Genomic DNA, 22,345 nt, shown 5'->3' with positions numbered 1-22,345 from the left:
GCTGGGAGTGCCTGGCTGAGAAAGGGGCCCGGTGACCCGGGGAGAGCAGAGCTCCCCTCCGCAGACGGGCAGTGCTGCTCACACAGCACTTGGGCAGCTCGTGCTCCCTTGACAAACGCATTTCCCGCGCTCAGCCTTTCCAGCCCCTCTTGGCCACGCTGTACGGCCCCCGAATAACCACTCGTGCACCTCTGCCTCCGCGTACACACACAGAAAGATGGTGGTAATTTTTTTATTACAAAAAAATTCACATCATTTACAGTGACAGTCCCTAAAAATTCAGTTGCGATCAGCTGATATTTAAAAAAAAAAAAAAAAAAAAAAAATCAAGAATTGGTCTATTTGTGTTTTGTTACCTGAGGTAGGAAGTTTTTTTACAAAATACTCCCCAAGGCAGCAGGTCAGCAGGATTGTGCAGTAATGTTGCTCATACTGCTGCAAGCCAACTCCAGCTAAAGAGGCAGAAACCGTTTGAAAGGAGAGGGAAATCAATGGGAAAGCTGACAAAGGCGGTAAAAGCAGCCGTGGCCTGCTCTTCCTTCAGGAGACGCACACCTAAAGCAGCAGCAGATGGACGTGGAGGGCAGGTGGTTTGGTACAGAGCAGCCAGCGGCTCCGCCGCTGCATCGCCCTTTGGCACACCTGAAATACAGTGGCTGTCTACTGGGAAAAGGCACAGGGCAAATAATTACCCTCAAGTATTCTTTGCTTGGCTTCATGTTCAGAGAAACACGAATCTGCAAGTCCCCTCAGGTGAGAGTTTAAGAAATGTTCTGGCCAAGGTTCATTTCTGCACACCGAGTTGCGGGCCTACGCTTGTGATGGCACGGAAGAGACGGTCGGGCGCCATCAGCGCCAGCCTCTGGCCTCATTGTCACACTGACTCCCAGCTGTATTTTTATCACCCTTTCCACAGTGTGGGCTAAGGCAGGCTCGTCCTCCGTGAGGAGGCGGGAGAGCAGAATCAGGCATGGTACGAATGTGTGCGCTGTGAGACTGCAGCTGAATTACTTAGCAAGTCTCTTTTGCCAGGGACTCTTTATTTTTGTTTAAGATAGTAGAGCTATTTAAAAAGGGCTCCACGTGACATGATTTTTAAAAAAGCAGAAGTCACTTCCAGAGATAGCACTATGAAATCGCGTGGTTTTGCTTCCTTCTTCTGTAAATTTTAGTTTTGTCACAGCTGAGATTATGATTGGTTTTCTTGTGGCAAGCAATATGTACAAGTTTCAAATTATCCACGGTAAACAGCAGCTGATAGAAGTATTCCCAGTTCACTTCTCTTCCATCTCGTGTTTTGACAGCTTCTGCCAGTTCTGGCACAACAGCACGTTTCTTCTCTATTCTTCAGCACACAAAAGAGAAAACAGTATTGTCATCAAAAATTTGTTTCATAATAGTCAAGTTTCCATCTTCCTTTTAGAACCAGGCAGAATTTGAATTCTTTCACCATAACTAGGTTTATGATTTTTTTTTTCCCCCCTGAGGAAATTAGTTCAGCAAATCCCGTTTGCTTCACAAGGGCGCGGTGCCTGAAAACGGGTCTGAGGGCTTGTGCGGGGGAGGAGACTTCAGACAGGCCAGCGTGGGGCGGAGGGGTGTGTTTCCACCCAAAGCCCATCTGAACAGAAGCGAAGCAGCTGATGAGAGACAGCAGCATAACCTGTCCCCAGGGTTTTGTGTTACAGAAGCAGCTGCAGCACCCAGGCCCCTCTGATCACTATCCACAGCGGGGCCAACGGCACAGCTCGGGGGTAACAACCCCCCTGCCTCAGGTGAAGGGCACGAAGCAGCACGTTTGGATTAACGCTTTGTACCTACATGTGGTCGAGGTTCCAGGTCCCGAAGAGGATTCTGCTTTCCCGGTTACTGTAGGGGTTGATGGAATGCTTACATGGGCAGTCGGCTCTGTCGAAGGGGCCCTGTAACACAGGACGGCCGCGATGGAAGTGTTATCATCAGGTCTGAATTTGGAATAGATAATTACTTTTCATTGATAATTAATTGCTTTTAATGAACAACTAACGTCTTGTATTTAATTCTTTCCTGATTCCATTTTATGTTAATTACCAATTTACATTATGGTAAGAAATACACAAAACCTCACTGATGCTCAGAGACAGCAGATGCCTTACGAAAATGGCCAAAGCCAGAGCTGCTGCGGGTTGTGAAATTGTACAGAACACAGAACGGGGAGGCAGGCAGACAGGTATGAGGGGTGAAATTGTACATGCTCAGCTAGTTCTCTTATCTTACGTGATGAAACCACAGAAACAAAGGAATGTTGCTGTGAAGACTCCCACATCCTCCCCATCCTGATTTGCATATCAGATTTTGATCAGTAAAATAACCAATGATTATATTAGTATAGGAATATTAGTAAAGTTAGTCAACAGGGTGGACCAACCATTGTAAATGTCAAAATTAATAGCGGGCATAACATGCACGCTTATGTTAAAATATGTTAAAGATCACGACTTTGCAGAAAAAGGATAGAAAGATGCTGAGTTTTGGATGTAACTCTGAAGCACGTCAGGAGGAGCCACCCCCCGTGCTTCCCAGCGCTGCAATACACAAGTGCCGGCTTCTCTGCAGCGGTGCAGATAAGTTTGTCGTGATGGTGACCCTCCGCCCACAAAAGGAGTGCCAGCCCTCACCCCAGCGCGGCCCCTCCGCCCGCTGTAACGGCCCCAGACAGGTCACGCACGCCATGACAACGTCACCCCACCGAACCTGATGCTGCCCCTACGCCAGCTTCCGAGGAACCGCGTCCATTCCCTGACGTGGCTGCAAGTCGCAGGCCGCTGCTTGTTGGGACCAGAGGGCTGAGCTCACCTGGCAGGAGAACCAGCCCTCCGCAGTGCACAGGCGGACCGCCTCCTCCTCCCTCCTGTCAAAGTAGCACCCGTTGTATTTCACAGACTTCAGTTTGTCTGACATCAGGTCAATTATCCGTTTATATGCGTCTCTTGCCGTAGGATGAACATTTGACATAAAACTACTAACCTAGAGGGGGAAAAAGAAAGGCAAATCATGCCTTGGTGCCTGTAGCAGCCTGAGGCTCTTCTCTGCAATCACTATGTTGCGCTGTAAAAGCATCTTACACACATGTGGTCACAGAATGACTTGTACTAGCAGCTTGAAAATGAGTTACTTCAACAGAAACTTTTACCTCTTTCATGTAGCTTCGTATTCTGCTTTCACAACTGTACCGCATGTAGCTTGACTTGTTCTTAAAACGAGACTCTAGACCTAAGGGGAGTTAGACTGTGTTGTAACTTAGTACTTTTAGAGCCGTGCTTCCGCCTGGCTGGGTATTTATCCCTTCTTTTCACAAACCCCCTATGCACAGATTTCTTTTTCTTTCCCATTTTACTGGTTCGAGACTACTCTGCTCTTAGCACTGAAGGACCACGCAGGGCATCTGGTTTGAGAGCAGTAGCTGATATTACAATTGTTAAACATTTCCTGTTAATGTGCATACACAGAACACTAGGAGATTGTGAAAAGAAAACTGATTTTTTCAGGAAGAACTGCCACAATGGCTTGAGAATGGGAGGAGAAACTTGCAAAGTATAAAGAATACATAAAGCAAAGTTAGCTGGCTGATATGTGCAAACTGTTAAAAAAGACTGTACATGTGGACCTGTGTTAAGGGGGAGGATGTATTCCAGAAAGATCATGGATAAAGCAATAGGAAACATTGGTTTTTACCGTTTTCTGATAGTAAAGATGCATCTGTTTTAAAGAAACCTCAAACCGCATGCTGACGTAAGTGATAACTAATCCCTGAGCAGGTACCAAATCACACCAGCCAGAAGGACTCCCCGGTTTTTAAACTACTTTTCCTTAAGAACAGTAAAATTGACAGACGTGACTCCTCCGAGCAGACGTACCTTCAAACCATTTCTCGTCCTCCTCCTTGCCCTCGGCCAGGATGTTTTCGTTCAGGTTGTGGATGAGATCCACCAGCAGCTTCTGCCTCCCTGGGGCCCGCTCGTCGCTCAGCAGCTTCCTTGCCGCCTCCACCACGGCGTCTCTCTGGTCGCAGAAGGCCCCCAGGAACCGCTCGATGTCGCTGGCACCTGCGGCTCGCGCGGGCGAGGAGGCGCCGGCTGAGGAGCCGCGTCCGCGCCCGGCCGCTGCCCTACGGCCGCCGCCGGTTGTTCCCCACACCGCGATCCCCTCCCGCCCGCCCATCCCCAGCGCACTCACAGCCCCGCCAGGTCTCTCCGGGGCCCAGCAGCACCAGCTCCGTCTGCGGCGGCAGGGCGCGGAAGTAGCTCTCGGTCAGCTCCGTCCCGTCCTCGTAGAGGCAGAGGCGGCTGCCTGGCAAGGGAAGCTGCCCCCCGGGCGGGTGAGAGACCGGCCGGGTCGGGCCCCGGCCCCGCGCCTCAGGCCCCGGCCCGCACCTGCAGCAGCCGGCAGCCCTTCCGCAGCAGCCCCCGCAGGCTCCCGGCCGCCACCCCGAACTTCTGCGGGCTGCCGCACCCGCGGAGCCGGAACGCCCTCAGCGCCTCCGCCATGGCCACGGCCGCCTTCCCGCCGCCCAGCCACGCATGCGCCCCGGCGGGCGGATCGGGCGGGCGCGCATGCGCCGCGGTGGGCGCGGCGTTGCCATGAGAGCCGGCGGTGGGGCCGCAGTGAGGCAAGTGGGGCCCGGGGCCCGCCGCTCCCCCTCGCCTCCCTCCCCTCCCTCCTCTCCCTCCCGCCCGGGCCAGCCTCCCCCGAGCTCCCCGCCGGGCCGCCCCCCTACTAGGGCGGCTTTGTCCGCTGCTCGGCCCGCCCGTTCCACCGAGCCGTGACCCCCCCGGGGCCTGCGGGGGGCCGCCTCGGCCTGCTGCCGCCTCCTCTGGCGGAGCGGCTGGGGCCTGGGGGGAGGGTGCCGAAATTAATGCCGCAATATCATCTGGGGCCCCGGGGGTGGGCGTCGCGGTGGTCTTTGGCGCTTGTCCTGCCCGTCGTTGCCTCCCTTCCCGTGCCGTCCCTGTCGGCAGCTCGGGTGTGTGCCTACCTGTGAAAAGGTGCTAAAGTGGCTCTGTTCTGTATTGTTTGGTTTTTTCCTTCGGCTCAAGCACGCAGAGGATGGTACGGGTTGCTCCTGTGCGTGTTTTAGAACTCAAAAGTTTCAAGATTTGCCTTGGATTAGCAGATTTAATTGAGTTTATTGGCAAGCTGCTACACAAGTTAGCTAAACCCTCCTTTCACTAAGTACTAATAAAACACTTGGCATAAGAATATAGCATGGTTTATGGCGTCAAAATTAAAGAAAATTTAGATTTGTAGCCATTGTCTACTGACTTGATGGACCACGGGATTTAACTCTTCGACTGTAGTGCTTCAGTGTTCTTTTATTGTCCTTCCAGGGATTAGTTTAAGCTTGAAACATCGCTGCTTTGACTAGCTCGCTTCTGCAGGATGCCACACAAGATCGGTTTTGTAGTTGTAAGTTCATCGGGACATGAAGATGGCTTCAGCCCAAAAGAGCTGATGGTTCATGCACCGACAGTGAACGGATGGCGATCGCCCAGGTACTGCAGGGGGGAGGGAGGTGCACGGTTCGGAGGCACTAAGGGAGCGTAAAATGAGCGGGAGATGTACCGTGCGGGGGCAGTTTACAGCATCCCGGACCAAACTGATTATAAACTCAAAAGTTGCTTTAATCCCACTGAATCCTTACCCTGGGGGAAAAAGTGCCTTGGTTACCACCTAAAGGTCTCACGTTGCCTTTAAATGAAGTCCTTTACAGGAAAAAAGGAACTATTTTTATTCTTGTCGGTCTTGGCGCTTGCAGCTGCTTTGGCTTAGTATTCAAAGCCCGCTCTTCTCAGCCCATCCCCTAGATAGGTACGGGGCACTTTAACGTACTCCTGCGTGCAGTGAGGTGGGAAGCGGTTGCACTCTACTCTTTGGCTTCTTTTTACAATAGCTGTAATGCCGAGGTAAACTGTAATAGCTTTGGCAAGGTTCATAATTGAATGTTACTCAAATTGGAAGTGAAGCCATCTTTAAAAAGAAGGTTCAGACATTGTGTGTGTTTCCAGACTCTGTCAGTACCCCCAGGAGATTGTTCTGCGGCTGGTGGAGAGATGTCGAATACGAAAACTTCAGTTGCTTGCTCACCAGTACATGATTTCAAGCAAAATTGAGTTCTACATCAGTGAAAGCTTGCCTGAATACTTTGCTCCTTATCAGTCAGAGAGGTTTCACAGACTGGGGTAAGTGAAAAAGCTCTGAATGGTTTTATTACCTTAATCGGAAAGGCCTCAGGAGGAAATAATATTCATTATGCTTTGCATGTAACATTGATGTGCGGTGCTGCAGGCAGCGGAGATTCTGTACCTGCTTAGATCTGTAGCAGAGCTGAAGACGTAGGTGTAAGAGGCACGATGCAGACGAACAGCCTTGTCAGACGACAGCACACGTTGTTTCAGTGATGAGGGAGTTTTAAACCTTATCAAAGTACTGACCTGCGGAGCGAAAGTACAGCCGGGTGTTTGTACGTTTCCTCTGCTGACTTGTTACGTTCCGTTCTCAGCTATGTCCCTCTCTCAGACAACGAAAAGACTGATTTCAAAGCACGAGAGTTAAAATCTGTGTATATGGACGCAGTTGGCCAGTACCTGAAGCTGATTTTCCATAAAAATTACGTCAATAAATACAACTTGTACGGTCAGGTGAGTTAAGAGTCCTTGCTTGGTACGCTAGATGAAGTTTCAGTAGTACAGAACAGGCAGAGAAATCTGCTCCCGTGATTTGTAGAAGCTAAAAATGTTGGTTGAAAGCTCCTGGGGTTATTTTCCTTTAAAAACAGAAAATACAAGTAAGAGGTTGTAAGTGACTTGGAATCATGACCAGGCGTGTACAGCTTACCCAGAACTAACGAGTGAAGTGCACGCCCCATTGCTGCCTTTCACTCCAGTTTGAGACTGCGCAGCAGGCTTGTGCTGAGGACAGAGTACTTCCCTGAGAGCAGCTCTGCAGTCGCCCCACAGCCACGCGTGGTCTTTAGGACCTGATGTGGCCTTAGGTGAAGAGGTGGTACAGCCATCCTGATGCAGAGAAAACAAGCACCTGCCTCGGTTCGGCGGTGACTCTTTTCACTTCCATCCCAGGCCAGAAGGGAGAACAGCTGGTGACTGTACAATGTGGTAGATTTGGTAATACGTTTTTGATGAGGCATGAAGTACCTTCAGCGCTCAGTGCTTTGCTTGGCTTCCGTACCACCCTGGAGACCACGGGTCCTATTTTTTTCTTTTTTGTTGTTGTTTCAGTTTTCATAAGATGTGGAAAAAGCAATGACCTTATGCATTTCCATTTTCTTTAACTCTATCCCAGGTTGCCCTAGTAGCTATAAACATTATTGGAGATCCAGCAGACCACGGTACTGACAGCAATAACACTGTAAGTGCAAAGCACCCCTGTCTTTTCATTGCTTCTGCGCGTGTTCGGTTACAGGGTTCTTGGGGCCAGGGAACGCATCGCTCTTCTGCTGGTTTTGTGCTGTGGCAAAGCTGCCATGTGGTGGGTTTTTTTTTTTGTATCTTCTCTTGAAGAAAGAATATTCTCTAAAATTGAGATGCAGATATGCAGATACAAAAAATAGGCCGTAATCAATTGGGACATTTGCATTTCCAGCCTCCCCAAGTTCTCCTGTTTCGATATGCCCCAAAACATAAGGGCTGTAAGCTGCACAGCTGATGTTGACCATGGCAAGTCAGAATTTCTGTCCTGAACATACCCTTGATGTTGATGAATGTGCATTGAGATATTTCTTTTTTCCCCTTACAAAGCCTTCCCGAGAGAAGCTGATAGACCACTACTTGGGAATTAAATCAGATGATCCTGCCTTAGATGGAACTTACCTGGGGTAAGGATGATCCTTTGCATGTACCCTGGCAAAGCGTCCGCTCAGTCTAAAGTAGTTCTCAGCCTCTGTACTTTGTTCGTCCCCTGCTGGTGAGGAGAGCAGACGTACGCTTAGCCTGGTCTGGTTTGGATCAGCTGACCGTTCATTTTGTTCACTTTCTATCTTCAGGAAACCTGACTCCATTTCCCCTCTGGATGATTTGGCTTTTGACATGTACCAGGACCCAGAGGTCGCGCAGATCATACGCAGGCTGGATGAGAAGAAGCGCGAAGCCGTCCGCCGTGAATGCTACGATTACGCCAAGGCGCTCAAACAAGCCATCGCAGACTTGCAGAAGGTATTGTTGGAAGACTCTTGGTCTCTTAAGCCAGACAGCGTTCCAGCGGTCCGTCGGGGTCCCTGGCGTTCCTGTGGAATCGTAAGGATTTGCAGTATATTTTCCAAATTGGAATTTTAAAATCAGATAGCGTGATGTAATAACGTGGCTGAAAATACCGAAGCATGTACCTATGTGCAGCCACGTGATTGCGAGCGAGCTTGTTTTACCCCCTGCCAGGTAGGGGAACGACTTGGGCGGTATGAGGTGGAGAAGCGCTGTGCGGTAGAGAAAGAGGACTATGATCTTGCCAAAAAGAAGAAAGAGCAAATGGAAGCGTACCGCCTGAAGGTGTATCAGCAGCTGCAGCTGCACGACCTTCTGGATGCAGAGCTGGTGGTGGGTACCGTTGCTCCTCATTCAGGAGGCTTTATCGTAGGGGTGTTGTAAATGGCAGAACAACCAAAATAAATTCAAAGAATATGAGTTGTTACACAGGTGTTTTTTGACAATTATCAGGAATTTAAGTTTCCTATTTGGACTGTAGGTTTCCCTAACTAAAGACTTGCACGTGGCGTTTTATGAACATGCTTAGCTCTCCATAAATTACTTTAAACTGTTCAGGTCTCAAGCAAATGACATTAGAATCCTGAATGTTTTGCGTAATTTCAGGGGTACCCAATGCAGGTTCGTCAGGTACTTTCTCTTGTTTTGAAGGGATGTAACAGGCTGGTGCTGGCTTCAAGGCTGACCGTGCAGAATTAGTGGGATAAGATACACATAAGTTTGTATTATTCTCAGAATGGGAAGCTTTATCATCTCTCCACACACGCATCCACACAGAATTATTTTCTGATTATTTCATAAAGCTGCATCCAGTGGAAATGATGATATGTCTGTGAGCGAGGTCTGATAGTTACCTGAAAGCACCAGAATCCTGTTGACTGTCAAAGCTGCAGCTGCACTGACTCTGATTTCAGTTCATTGTTAGCCTTGCTTTACAAAATCTCCTTCCCTTTCTCAGCTTCGAAAACCACCTGAATTGCCTTTGGAGTCTATGGTTTACACCGACAGTCCTCAGCAGACAAAAGCTGCAAATTCACCTCCTTGTGAGCACACGGAGCTGCAAAAAGGAGAGCCATGGAGGGCAGAGCCTTTGCTGGGAGAGAAGTCAGCAGATCCCGCTTCTGCTGAGCCCGTTGTCTCCCATCAGTCCCCTCCTCCTCCTGAGACTCACCGTGCGACCGCCAGGGAAGCGTTTCCCAAAGACAACGTGAGTAGCGTGCCCCTGCTGCTGCAGCAGTCTGCCAGAGCGAAGGATCTTGTATTCAGCCTTCCAAAACAACAGGGTCTTTGGTGGTTATTCTCATGGCTTGCATCGTATCTGAAATTGGCTGTTGCTGAGCGATGTCCGTCTCATAATTGGCCTTGGTCTTTCTCTTCCCTGAATTTCTTTGGAAGCTTTTACAGATGTTCGTGGGGATTGAGGCAGAGGGGGGTTGTACCAATAGGTGAATGGAAGCCAGTAGGCATTAAAGGACTAATCAAGGGTCACACAGCCAATGTGCTGGAAGCTGAATTCTGCTTGGTCCATTAATGGCTTAATAAATCTTCGTAGAGATCGTGTGGGGTGAATCCACAGCAGCAAGGGGATTTGTTGGAATGTGGTTGTAGGGTAAGAGTCTTGGTGTCATGTCTGAAGAGAGGAAGAAAATCATGGTCTGTAGTTAACCCACTCTTCAGGTTTTGCTGCTCCAGCTTTTGGCAAAGCTGAGGAAGACTTGCATTGGCTTTAGCAGCAGTAGTATTCTCTCTTCACAGGATGTTGACTTAAAATAATTTAAAGCTTTATGACTTGCTGGCTTCCTGTCAACAGGTGATTTCTGCCCTAGATGCACTCACTTCCACAAAAGGCATTTTGTGTGTGTTTTACTGCATTCTATGGACAAGAAATAAATTTTATTCACAGGCACTGATTCCATTTCTTCATGATGTTGTTATGAGAACTTCAGCATCTGTGCTTAATTGTGAACCGATACCGCTCTGATGGGGAAAAAGATGCACTGAGGTGAATCCAGTTAGTGACAAAGCAACTTCACATCTGAGTCATTGCTAGACTAGCAACTTTTATCTTCTCTGTCAGGTTGAATTTTTGCCCCATGATGAGCGACCTCTCCCAGCTGTCTGTAAACAGTCCGAAGCGGTTGCGTACGTTGAGCCGGAGGTGACAGAAGAGGGTGTCGGTGATACTCGAAGAAGTGGCATAACTGGGGAGCCGGAACCGTTGACTGAGAAGGCCCTGAGGGAGGCCAGCCCTGCTGTGGAAGTGTTTGGAGAAGCTTTGGTAAACAACAACAACAAAACAAACACATGGATCACTGTGGTCTGTGTGGAGTTGACTGGATATGTGCTGTCAACCAAGACCTACTGATGTGATTTTCACATGTTCAGAGCTGTTACTTAAAAATCTGAGGTTGAAAATTGGCCTTGAATGTCTGGGTGCCTGTTTATGCGGTGCTGTAGCTGTTGTGGTTGACCACTTGATGAGCTGTGAAGCAGCTGGTATCCAGCAGACTGCTTTAGGACGGACCCTACCAGAATACCATACCTTGCCGCTGTCTTTTGTAGGGAGAGAAGCCATCACTGTGCCTGAAAGGGTTCCTTGGGCCTGAGCTGTTTAATCCATTTTACTCATTGTTTTTCAAAAAGGCATGCTTTTAGCAAAAGCTGGATTCCCGTAGGAAACACTTGGGGCTCTCATGCTTAAGCTCATGTGTTCTTTTGAGACTGTTCCTGTATGTAAATGTTAATAAATATTGAAGTATCAGTATTGGCCTTTTAAGAGATAAACTTGTTCTATGTTTAGGTTTCAGGAGCATATTCCAAAACCTGGTCGTATCGAGAAGATGCCCTACTGGCTGTCTATAAGAAGATGATGGAAATGTCAGTAAACGCTCCAAAGGATGATTTAAAGAACATGCTGAGGGCTGCCATCTTTCTCGTAAGGAGGGCCATCAAAGACATAGTGTCTTCCGTAAGTGGTGAGACGTTTGATAAGTGCTCTAGTGAAGAACTAACAGCAAAAATTGTAGAACTGTGTGGTTAAGATGCTTTAAACAGTTTAAACAAATAGTTTGTAAAGCTGCTGTTGGGTAAGTTTAGAAAACCAAACCAACCAACCAAAAACACCCGCCAAAAAAAAAGAACCCACCAAACTGAAACCAACAACAAACCAAGTAAAACACCTGAAATGTCAGCTTTAGTTAGGATCAGGGACTGGGCAACGTCAGCATTCAGCAGCATGGGAAATACTGTCCTGGGCTGAGTAATGAGCGTGAGAAACAAGTGCCGAGTCAGTAAATGTGTGGGTAAAAAAGAAAAAAAGTTGAGCCTTTTTTCGTTGTTCTTTTTTTATTTTTTTTGTAAAGTTGAGATACAGCAATGAAGTAACTTTTTGTTTCCAGCTTTAGACACTACAGTTAGCCTAAAGCAGGCTCAGGCTTCAAGTAAGCCTGAAACATGAAGAAAAAAAAAACCAAACAAACTCAAGGGCTGTGTTACTCTTTATAAAACAAATTCCAAAGCCTTTCCCCTAAGCCCTGGCAAAGTGTTTTCTGGCAGAGGTGTCTGAAGTAGCTTCCGTTAAGAGTGCTGCTGTATGGGATTCCAGATTCCTCCTGTTGCTGCTCTTTAGAACTACAGAGAAGATTTTACAACATTGTCTGAAAACTGGGGTCTGTGCGGTGGTTTTGTTCAGTGTTTCCTTTTTACCTTAGGTTTTTCAAGCTTCCCTGAAACTTTTAAAAATGATCATTACCCAATATATACCAAAACATAATCTGGGAAAACTAGAAACTTCTCATTGTGTGGAAAAAACGCTTCCAAATTTGCTCTCTAGAACAGGAGACTCCTCATCCCGTCTTCGCCTTGTGGCCTCAAACTTTATTCAGGTAAGTGCTTTTCTGCCCGTCAGGGTTTGATTTGCGTTAGGAATGTTACAGCGCTGCATCTCATCGGGCTTGCCTTCCCTCCAGAGCTGGTCGCTGTAGAGGATTCCGCCGTGTGTGGAAGGCGAAGTGGAGCCCCCGCTTGGTGCCTCGGCAGCGTTTTGTCTGGCTGTGCGTTGTCCCCTTGGTTGTGGGGGGCAGCGTGGGGAGACCCCCGCTGCCGCAGGTGCGGGAAGGGTGCGTGACTCCTGCGCTCTGCGTAGTTGCAAGGGGTCTGCAGAGGTGAACACAGGAAAGGCCAGCGTGCTGCTCGGGCTGGGGGGGTCATTTCATTGCGGTTTTGCCAGTCCTTTGGCAGTGGGCACAGCAAAGGCGTGAAGAAGGTGCCCACTCCAAAAAGCACAGTCCGTTCCTTGCTCAGTGTTGACAAAGAGCAGCTGTGAATAGCTGCTAGAGGATTACAGACTCTCTTTTCCAGTCGAATTTAGAAGAAAAAACAGTATTTCTGGGTGAAAATGTGTTAACTCAGCCCCTGGAGTGGAGCGAGTCACTGGTTGTGGGTCACTTATCCTTGGTTGCACCCACACGTGGAGGGAAAAGGCTTTTGTTTCGTTGTAGACGTAATGTAACTAAAATTTTAACAGCGTTGTTGTGTGAAGTGGTGTGTCACTGGAACCCCAAAGGTGACAGGTTACTTTATTGCTGCTGCTTGGCTTGTTTATAATAGATTTTGTAATTGAATGAGAAAGGAAATGAGATGGTGGTTACAAATGTATTTTCATAGACAGAACATGGCCTGGAGAGAGGGGAAAATGTGGGGGTTTTTTGTATTGCTGCTAATAGATGATAGGCTGCCTGAATAAGCAGTTCACTGGGGAAGGTGCCACGTATTTCTGGAAATAACTGTGTCCAAAACGGACCAGCCAACCCGGTGACAACTGCACCTGGCCCTCAGGAAGAGGGACTGCAGGCCACCATCTGCATGAGTGTCTGTCAGCTGACAGGCTCTGGGAGGAGGGGTGCTTTGGGTGTTTAAACGTTCTGCTGCCCACAAAGAAATAAACATTGTGTTTCAATAACAGCAGAATTTAGCCCTTAAGGTTCTTTGCAAAACAGAACGAGAAATTGTAAGGTGGCATATGTCCTCTGAAGCACACTCGAAGCCCATCTTGATGCAACGTCAAGACTTTGTGTCCTTTGTGACACTTCTCCTCAGATAGTTCAGTGTAAGATGGAGTTCTGAAATTTTTCTTACAGTCCAGTGCCAGACCTCATCGGAGCACGTCTAAGATTTTATTGATTTCTCAGTAGCCTTCTCTCTGATGCCAAAAGCAAGACCCAACATCCGTATAATCTTCTCTTTAAAGCTTTTGCAGGCAACTTCTGGCTGCTAAAGCAACAAATGGGCAGCTACTCTTAAGGAAGGCTGGTTTCGTTGTACTTGACTGGTTATAAGTAACGTAGAGTAACTCTGCTTTGCGAAGACAGCTTTCCTCGTTCGGCACTCTCACGTGCGCACCGCCTCTCTGTACGCTTGTAGGAAATGGCGCTGTGTAGTGACGTGAAACCCCTGCAGATCGTTCCTGTTCATTTGGTTCAACCGTTAAAAGCCAACTCCCCAACACACCTGGCAATGAGTCAAGTGGAATTAGTGGAATGCCTCTTGAAAGACATGGGAACCGAGGACTCTGGGTTTACCGTCGGCAATGTCATGAAGGTAGGAGCCTGAGCTTACAGCACGTGGAGCTTTTTTGCTGTTGCTGTTTTATTGGGGCTTGTCTGTCTCTTTCCGGGGTGCTTGGTGAACTGCTGAAGAGAATTTGAGCCTCTTGGAGGTGACAACACACAACCTCGTGAGGAAGCAAGATGCCAACGCGGCGGGAAAAAATAATCAGTGGGTCCAAAAGTGTTTGGAAAAACCTGTCTGTGTGAAGATTTCTCCTACTGCAGTGAAATAATTGCCTTAGACTAATAAACAAGGCCTTAAAAAACACGTGGAAAAAGAGGAATGATTTTTTTTTTTATCATTTCCAGTTTGCCACGGGAGCTTTGGAACACAGAGTTTATGAAGTCCGTGATGTAGCGTTGCGCATCATCTTTGATGTGTACAGAAAGCACAGGGCTGCGGTGCTGGAGTACCTTCCCCCGGATAACGCCAGCGTCCGCAAGACCGTTCTCTACAAAACACTCTTTGATGGATTTGCTAAAATAGACGGTAAACTCCCTGAAGCTGAAAGGAGGGTAAGTAATGAGGCTGCAGGACATGCACAGCCGCTTGAAACGTTGCGTTCCGCTGAGTGAAGTACCGGTTCGCTGCTGCGCTGGGCAGCGGACGGCACACGTGGCGGGGGGTGTCGTTACCGTCACTTAGCGCAAAAAGCTGGTGTTGGCTTTATTGCGTGTGTCACTCACGAGTAAAGCCTGCAAAGAATACAGAGGTGGCACTTCTGAAGTGATACCCAGTAACACCCCTTTACTGTTTCGTGCTGGCTCGCCTTGGAAACAGTGAGCACCGAGGGAATCAGCGCTGGGTGTTTCCTTCAGGCAGTGCGGAGGGGAGGGAGGTCTTGCTGTGACAGGCCAGTCACTGCACTAAGCTTGTGCTGCACTGGCCGTTTGTTCTGTGCTGATGCGTTTTGCGATCTCGTCTATGCGACAGATGGTTCAAAAACTTCTGTCGTTCAAGAGTATTTCTTGCCAGGCACAGAGAAAGGCAGCGACGGAAGCGGCAGAGAAACAGAAGAAGGAAGAAATAAAAGTTCTGCAAGGTCACCTGGCAGCTCTAAAGGAGATAGAAGCAGAAGTTCAAGCTGGAAAGGTTGGGGTGGTTTGCTTTTGATTTTTTTTTATTTTTTTTGATCCTTTTCTCCTCGGGCATCACAGGCTTAGGTCATTAACGTTACTGTTGCCTCATTATAAACCAAAAAAGAAGAGAGAGACACGCCATGACACACCCTAACTGACTTTCCAGCTTCAAATCTGAGGCGTTGTTTTTCCTGACATTGTATGAAATTTGGACATTTTTCTTTATAACAGCTTTGTCTGTCGTATGGTAAATTTGAGAGTGTTTCTACAAGTCCGTGTGTTTCTGTACCAGCTGGAGTACGGGAATTGTACTGGGTGTGTCGAGGCCCTCCAGAAGCACGCTGTGCCGCACATCCATGAAGTTTTAGATCTGAACCCTAGAAAGGTAGTCAGCTACCCCGTGCCAGGAGGTAGGACTGTGTTTCCAGAAGATTGCTGCCTCAATACCCAAGAGATTTGCTGTAGGACCAGAAGCACAAATGTTGTAATGCTTTGGCTCTGCTTCTAAGCTTTTAGTTCCAGAGAGAAATCAGAATATGACCTGTTCTTTTTCTCCCTGGCAAGCATCACAGTCATTAAGCAAATTTCTGACTTAAATTTCTTTGTTCAATAGGAGAAAGAATCTGATTTTCAGAAGCCAAAGAATCAAGGTAGGTAGTTTAAAATAGTATTAAGAAATGTAGAGGTATTTCAAGAAGTCTTTGAAACACTGTATGTGCTTAATAGATTATTGAATTATCTCAGTTAAAACACGCCAGAGCGCTTCGGACCAGCTGAGTCTCAACCTGCTGTAGAAACCGTGAAGTTCACAAAAGAAAATTTACCATCAGCTGACCAGTTAATTGCTAATAAGAAATTAGTGTGGCTTGGCTGGAAACCATTTGAGGTTTCTCCCCAACCAGGGGTAGATCATCTACTATGTGGTTAAAAAAAAAAAAAAAACCAAAAAACCCCACAAAAAACCCAAAAACCAACCCAAAAACCAACCAAAAAAACCCCAACTCTAAAATATTTTACTGTTGTAGATCACTAAAGCAATAGCTAATCAATAGTTAATAGTTTCCCAACTGCCTGCAGGTATGTTGGCTTTCAGTGCCTCTTTACCAGCGTGGCAACGGTGTGCTTCGGTTAGGGGTTTTTTCTGTTAAGATCCAGAAAAGCAGTATTTCTGGGCTTGCACAACAGCTAATTAAAATGGGATTTTGGTTTTAACAGTTCCCTTTTTACAGGTTATGAGGTAAACAAAAGCCGGCAGCCTGCAGCAGCGGAGGTTCCAGATGTTCATTCCTCTGTTGCAAATTACTTGGATAAGTAAGTTGGATGAGCAGCTTCTCGCCACCTCAAGCACTTGGTGTAACCTGCAAGCTCATGATGTTAGCAACGTTTTTCCTGTAGATCAAAGCTGATACCTTCAGCACTGAAACAATGAAAAAGAAAATCTCTTCTGACAGATTTGGAATTCTCACCAGGCAATCCTAAATGCTGATTTTTAAAGTTCTTGGATAGCACGACCTTGAACATGTTTTCAGAGTAGTCTCTTGTGGGGTAAGGAATTGCCAGGGTGTAATGTTCAATGGCCAGTATAAAATAAAGCAGAGATGTCTGGTACCTTTTGTGTGTCTTGTAGGATAAGGGCATAGAGAAAGTGTGGGAAAATTCTGGAGCCGTGAAAGCCAGTTTCAGTGAGCTGTTCTCAATGCTTTTGTGGAATTATGTCTTTCTAGGTGAACAAATGCTTTATAGTTCTCTTTACCATAAATTGTATTACAGTATCTGTTCGTGCCCTATCCGAAGGTCAGCACCATATGGGGAAATAAGGTGCACCAAGATGTTAGCTGGTTTTTGGAACAGTTTCTGGCAGAAGACAGAGGGTTCATCCATTTCATTCTGTGATGTCACTGATGTTTGTGGGTTTTTTCCCTAGCTTATGTATTTTTTGCGGTGGAAGGGACGCATCCTTCACAGAGGAAGGCCTGGATCTCCATTACTGGAAGCACTGCCCCATGTTAACCAGATGCGAGCACTGCAAGCAGGTTAGGTGTAAACCCTCCAGAGCTGCTACGAGACCTTAACTGTTGTTCTGGTTTTAAGGAGCCGTAAGATATTTCCCGCTAGGGTAGATGAATTTGAACACGACTGTGTGATCTTGGGGGGTGCTTTCCGAAAAGAGCAGCATTATAAATTGTAATAATAACTGGACTAAAATGTTGCTTTCCCTCTGTTATTTTGGGAAGTGAGATTTAACTTCCAAAAATCCCATAAGCAGTTTTCAAATACCGTCCCTGTTTACTCAGTACAGTACAAATCTTCTTGGGTGCCTCTTGCTCTGTTGCAGGTGGTGGAAATAGCCAGCCTGACGGAGCACTTGTTGACCGACTGTGATAGAAAGGACAGCTTTGGGAAATGTCAACGGTGCAGTGAGGCCCTTCCCAAAGATGAGTTGCCCAAACATATTAAGAGCAAGACTTGCAATCGTGAGTAGTTCTGAACAGGAAGGGGGAACATCAAAGGTCAAGTCAGTCAGGCTTTCAAACACCACGTGCCTTTGGCAAGGCAGAGCACTTCTGTTCGGGCACTGCGGGGTTAGACATCTGAGTAAATCCGCAGGAGGGAACACTTTTGGAGTAAGGGCCTGAGTTCCCCAGTGCTTGAAATGCTTCGCTTCTGTGAGTGTGTGTGGGGAGGCTGAGTGAGGAGAGCAGAAAGCCTCTACCGCATCCTTGCGGATTAAGCCCTGTCGTTCCTGTCGATCTTGTTTTGATGTAGGTGATTGGACATGGGGCTTCTCCGACAGCAGCTAATGGTGAGAGGGTGGGAGCTGGTTTAGCTGTCGGGTAGTTACGCTCTTCGTTAGGCAAGTTCTCCTCTTGTATTTGAAATCAGCTTGGCTTTGCCACTCTTACAGTATTTTTCTGATCATTTCAGCTGCCAAACCAGAAAACGTGGCAAACCACTGCCCATTGTGCCATGACAACTTTTCCCCAGGAGAAGAGGTAAGACTGCCTTCCAGATCGGTCTGATGTGATGTCACTGGGCCTGAGTGCGTGTCCTCTTCTAACGCTGGCTTCTAACCCCCTCTTCCATCACCCAATGACTGAAGAACTTGCCTGGATTGTTGCCGGGGTCTGTAGTGGCTCTCTGGCACTCTGGGGACCTGGATCTTCTACCCTTAAAGGTCTATGTGGGAACCCCAGGGCTACAGGCTCTTTACCGCCGGTCTTTCTCCCCCTGCATAGGCAGCTACACACCTTGCAGCTTTCCAAATTCCCAACTGCTGCCAGATTCTGTGAGTTCCCTTGTCAGCCCTAGTGTTCGGGGTGACACTGTGCAGCTTAAAATACTGCAGCAGGACTGAGCACGTGCAGCAGGGCATCCAGGGTTAAGATCTTCTTGATTTGGGTATAAGAAAAAGTTGACATGAAGAAAGTAAGCAAGAACTGCTGTAATTGGTAAGAGAGTTGAGATGGCCTCTCTCTGTGTCTGCCCCTGGAACTGCCTGATGCTATGAAATCGCTGACGTGCCAGCTCCAAAACGTGCCTTCAGCAACTGAAAATGTGTATTGGTATGATAGAAAAGGTGACTTGTTCAGAAAATACTTCACATATCTGTTTGTCTTTTACATGAATCATCTAGCGCTATGTTATGATCATATTTGAGTGCTTTAATTTTTGGAAAAAGGCTATCCAGGAGGCAGCCGGCAGCTCTGTACTGAGCATCAGATCCAGCGAAATGTCAATGGCGGATACGTAACTGGTCTTGTTTTCGTCCTTTCATTGGGACCATTGAGTGGTGCTTCTCTTCTCAAAAACAAGTCTTTTCCAAATCGTTTTTGTTTTGCCCAATGTGAGGAACTCAGAAAATACTGTAACCAAGTCCGAAACATTGTTTGAGGAATGTTGTGCTGCTTAGATTTGGGGTTTTTTGTTGGTTTTGTTTTTGTTTTGTTTTTTATTGCTTCTGCCCAAATTATTCCTGTAAGTAAAAGACTTCACAGAGCCTCTAGTTTGAAGAGGCTGTCATGTTTTTGTGTAATAGCAGCTCTGACTCCTTCGCTTTGCTGAGTGCTTTAACTATTATCATAACCCTGTAGTTATGCCCGTGCTTTTTCAGTTTAAAATATGTATAGATTAACAGATTTTTCCATGTTATTTGTACATTGTTTTTTTTCCTGCTTTGAACTTAGTTGTTAATTAAGAAAATTTAAAAAACAAAACTAATGTCACTCACTCTTAATTTCTAGGATTTGGCTGGGGTTTTTTATTGTGATGTACCTTTTAAGTTATATTAAAAAAATGGATGTATTAATTTCTGTTTCACTTAGGAAGTCATAAGGTGCTCATGCTTTTACGAGTGAGCAGATTAAAATGCAGTTGCCATAAGGCCTGTGTACAGCTCTCATTTCCTCCGTGTGCATACATAGTGACTAGGTAAAAGATCAGCTAATTTCGCTGGTGTTGTAATATCACTTGGTTTTAATTAACTTCAGGCCTGGAAATCTCACCTAATGGGCAAAGACGGCTGTAAGATGAATCAACGGAGGTTATCCACAATAAATAAAACTCTTCTGGTGCAGCCTGGTAAGACGTTAGTTTATGATAATAAGGATTATGCTTTTTACGGTGTTGCCTTTACTTAAGTATTTCATCCTCCACAGCAAGCTGGCTCTTAATTACTTGTTCATCACGGTGTTTGTGTAAGCTGACTGATAGCACTTGTGCTGAGGGAGCAAATTCTCAAAGTCATTCAATGACCATGGCTTCAAACCGAGGCATTGGCTCCGTTGGTGGGGGGAAGCGGGTGTATCTGGTAATTCCATCGGTTCGGGTTTTTTCTGTGTAGCAGTGTGGCCGTGACTAGAGCAACCAGGAGCGCCACCAAACGGTTAACGTTCTGGAAGGCTCCTGAACGCTGACACAGGGAACCGAGCGCCTGATTTAGCTTTTAATGTTCAATCAGAGGATGCTAATCTAATCCTAATTACAAGATGAGTTGAATAGTTAGTGCTGCGTGCTGCTTTTCCTTTTCAATTCAGACCCAGGAGCTAGGCAGAATTTGTGATTGTGCAGCTTCTTCACCAACAAAGAGAAACTGATGCTGATGTCAGGTGGTTTTTTTTTAAGTCATCTTTCTGCATGGAGCACATGCAAAATCCTTTTCTTTCCTGAACACAGAAGTTAAACAAACCAGCTATTTTTGGTCTGCAGCACCAAAACTCTTTTGACCAGTAACATCCAAAACCTTTCCTCCTTCAGACTTTTTCCAGAGTTCCGTAGTCCGCTGCATGTTCAGGTGGTTATGAGAGTTCACCTCCTCTCTCTGCTGTTTGCTTTGCTCACATCTGCATTTCACAACTACCCTTAAGTTCCTGGAAGGAACTGTTGAATCGTCTCTTTCAGCTGTCATAAGTGAATGCGGTTCAACTCAACCGTTTCCAGTCCTGAACTGGACCTACAGTCATGTCTGTCTGTCTGTCTGTCTGCAGCTTTGCTGTCCCTACTGGCTATTGGGAATCCTCATTACTGCTGCCGAGAATTCAGAGACATAGAAGGAACTGAAATCCTGCCTGGATGCAGCTAAAGCTCCAGAGCAGTTTCCTGGAGATGGGAAAGGACCCTTTAGTCCTACCACTCCTGGTAGGAGATGCACCTCAGGCTGGATGCCTGCCAGCTTCTGGTTGCCAGTACCAGCCAGTCAGACTTGATATAGCTTGAGAATCAAAATGGGAGATGAAATTCAAGACTGGGGCTAGATGTGCTTGCAATAATGATCTGTATTTTCTCTTCACAGGCAAAATAGGTGGCCACTACTTAAGGAAAGCAGGTCCTGCAGGAGCAAAAGCTCGACCTCCCTCTATAGGAAGCAAGATCCCAACCCCAAGAGGAGGCCCCAATAAAAGCACTGGGAAAACATACTCAAAGCGATGACAGGACAAGTATTTTTTCCTTTGTCTTCATAACCAGGCATATAGTTGTTAGTCGTTACTTAAAATGTGTGGGCAACTCGTATCATCTTTTCCGTTTGGCTCCGCGGGGCTGTGTGTTAGCCCTGAGCAGTCCTGGCCGAGCCTGGCGACCGCGGTGTTAGCTGTCTGCGCAGCGCTGCGGCGATCTCCTCGAAATGCACGGGTCGGAAACGTGCTGGGACAGACGAGGCCTGCCACGTTCCCCGCACGGCTCAGGGAGGGCCTGGTCTTTGGCTGGGTCCTCATGTTAAAAAACCTCCCCCAGCAGCACGGACTTGGCGTGGCCGCACTGGGTGGCTGCTGTCAGGGTCAGCACAGAGGCTGTGCCCTGGGGTTGCTCTGGGGCCAGGGTTCTAACGGTCTGGTTTTGAGATCCAGTCAGGAATTGCCTTACGATCCAAAAGCCACGGTCATTTCTGTTTTGGCTTTCTTCTGGGGAAGAGCAAGAACCCTGCCAAGCAGAAATTGTACTAGGCTTTCAGGACAGAGCTGAAAAGCGTTTGTTCTTTTGATCTAAGCGTAACCCTTGTTTGTAATTACATACTCTGAAAGCTTGGGAAGCAATACCTGTACTAGCTGACTCTACCATCTGATCATGTCAATGTCGTAATTGCAGAATGTATTCCCGATAGTTTTCTGCCAAAATTGACTTTATAACATGCTGAAAGTAATAGTGTCAGTAGGTTTTGTTTGGCTTGCCATCAGACGCTTGCGGTAGACCAGTAGGTCGCGGATAGGTAACCTGTGTGTGCCAGGCTGCCTGCGTGTATTTCTGCATCGCGGCTGGGGCCCGACGGGGAATTCGTCATGATTAGACTTGAGGGAACAGCCCTGACAGTACAGGGGTACAAGGAGCAAAAGAGGCTTGCTGCAGTCGCGCAGGTTCCTCTGATGTGATGATGATGATGATGATGGACCTTAGCAACGCCGCCGTTCAGCTGCCGTGACGTGCAGCTGGCGTACGGTGAAGTGCAAATGCACGCACGTGTGGAAGGAAGCGCATGTCAGACTGCCCGAAATGGGTGTCTCGGATACCCGAGAGACCTGTACGATCCTGTATAGATAAACTCTTGATCCAGTTCATGGGTAAAATAACAATTCCATAAAGCAACATTCTTCTCATGTGTTTGCTAGAAGAGAAAAAAAGAAAAAAAGGAGAAATTGCCACGTAGGCGAGGAAAGCTGTGGGGCTTGGTTTGTCCCCTGCAAACCCTGTAGTGTGGGTTTATTTGCGTCAGTTTGGGTGTGTTTACAAGTAGGGCCAGGAATTGGAAAGGTTTTTCAGGTGTCCGCTTCTCCAGTGTAAGGAAGGGAGTCAGGGAATCGTGCTGTCCTTGGGTGGCTGCTTCGGCTGCTGTGCCAGGACCTGGTGTACTTTGGTGGTGAGGCACGATCAGTGTGTTTACAACAGCTGCCTTTTTCTGCCCTGTGTTTGTCGTGATAA

General features: G+C 47.2%; 2 protein-coding genes across 2 annotated transcripts; one reads left to right on the top strand and one right to left on the bottom strand.

Annotated features, from left to right (window-relative positions):
- Window positions 1-266: 266 nt before the first annotated feature.
- On the bottom strand, window positions 267-4,526 carry DFFB (DNA fragmentation factor subunit beta). Its single transcript, XM_086476111.1, has 7 exons — window positions 4,413-4,526; window positions 4,216-4,342; window positions 3,897-4,085; window positions 3,173-3,252; window positions 2,836-3,006; window positions 1,822-1,922; window positions 267-1,345 (listed from the first exon to the last, which is right to left on the bottom strand). Exons 1-7 carry the CDS (start codon window positions 4,524-4,526, stop codon window positions 1,129-1,131), a joined length of 999 nt encoding a protein of 332 aa, XP_086332237.1. The 3' UTR covers window positions 267-1,128.
- An 860-nt stretch (window positions 4,527-5,386) lies between these two features.
- On the top strand, window positions 5,387-21,002 carry CEP104 (centrosomal protein 104). The gene is made up of 21 exons (XM_009950697.2): window positions 5,387-5,531; window positions 6,045-6,218; window positions 6,539-6,677; window positions 7,339-7,404; window positions 7,794-7,870; window positions 8,039-8,207; window positions 8,427-8,585; window positions 9,211-9,459; window positions 10,330-10,530; window positions 11,053-11,220; window positions 11,963-12,136; window positions 13,674-13,850; window positions 14,168-14,374; window positions 14,835-14,951; window positions 15,552-15,588; window positions 16,168-16,249; window positions 16,863-16,971; window positions 17,274-17,412; window positions 17,864-17,931; window positions 19,426-19,516; window positions 20,727-21,002. Exons 1-21 carry the CDS (start codon window positions 5,419-5,421, stop codon window positions 20,861-20,863), a joined length of 2,853 nt encoding a protein of 950 aa, XP_009948999.1. The 5' UTR covers window positions 5,387-5,418; the 3' UTR covers window positions 20,864-21,002.
- The last annotated feature ends 1,343 nt before the right edge of the window (window positions 21,003-22,345 follow it).

Source organism: Leptosomus discolor, chromosome 20 (genome assembly GCF_034619465.1).
Source record: "Leptosomus discolor isolate bLepDis1 chromosome 20, bLepDis1.hap2, whole genome shotgun sequence".
Lineage (NCBI taxonomy): Eukaryota > Metazoa > Chordata > Aves > Leptosomiformes > Leptosomidae > Leptosomus > Leptosomus discolor.
This window is presented reverse-complemented; position numbering and strand designations above follow the sequence as displayed.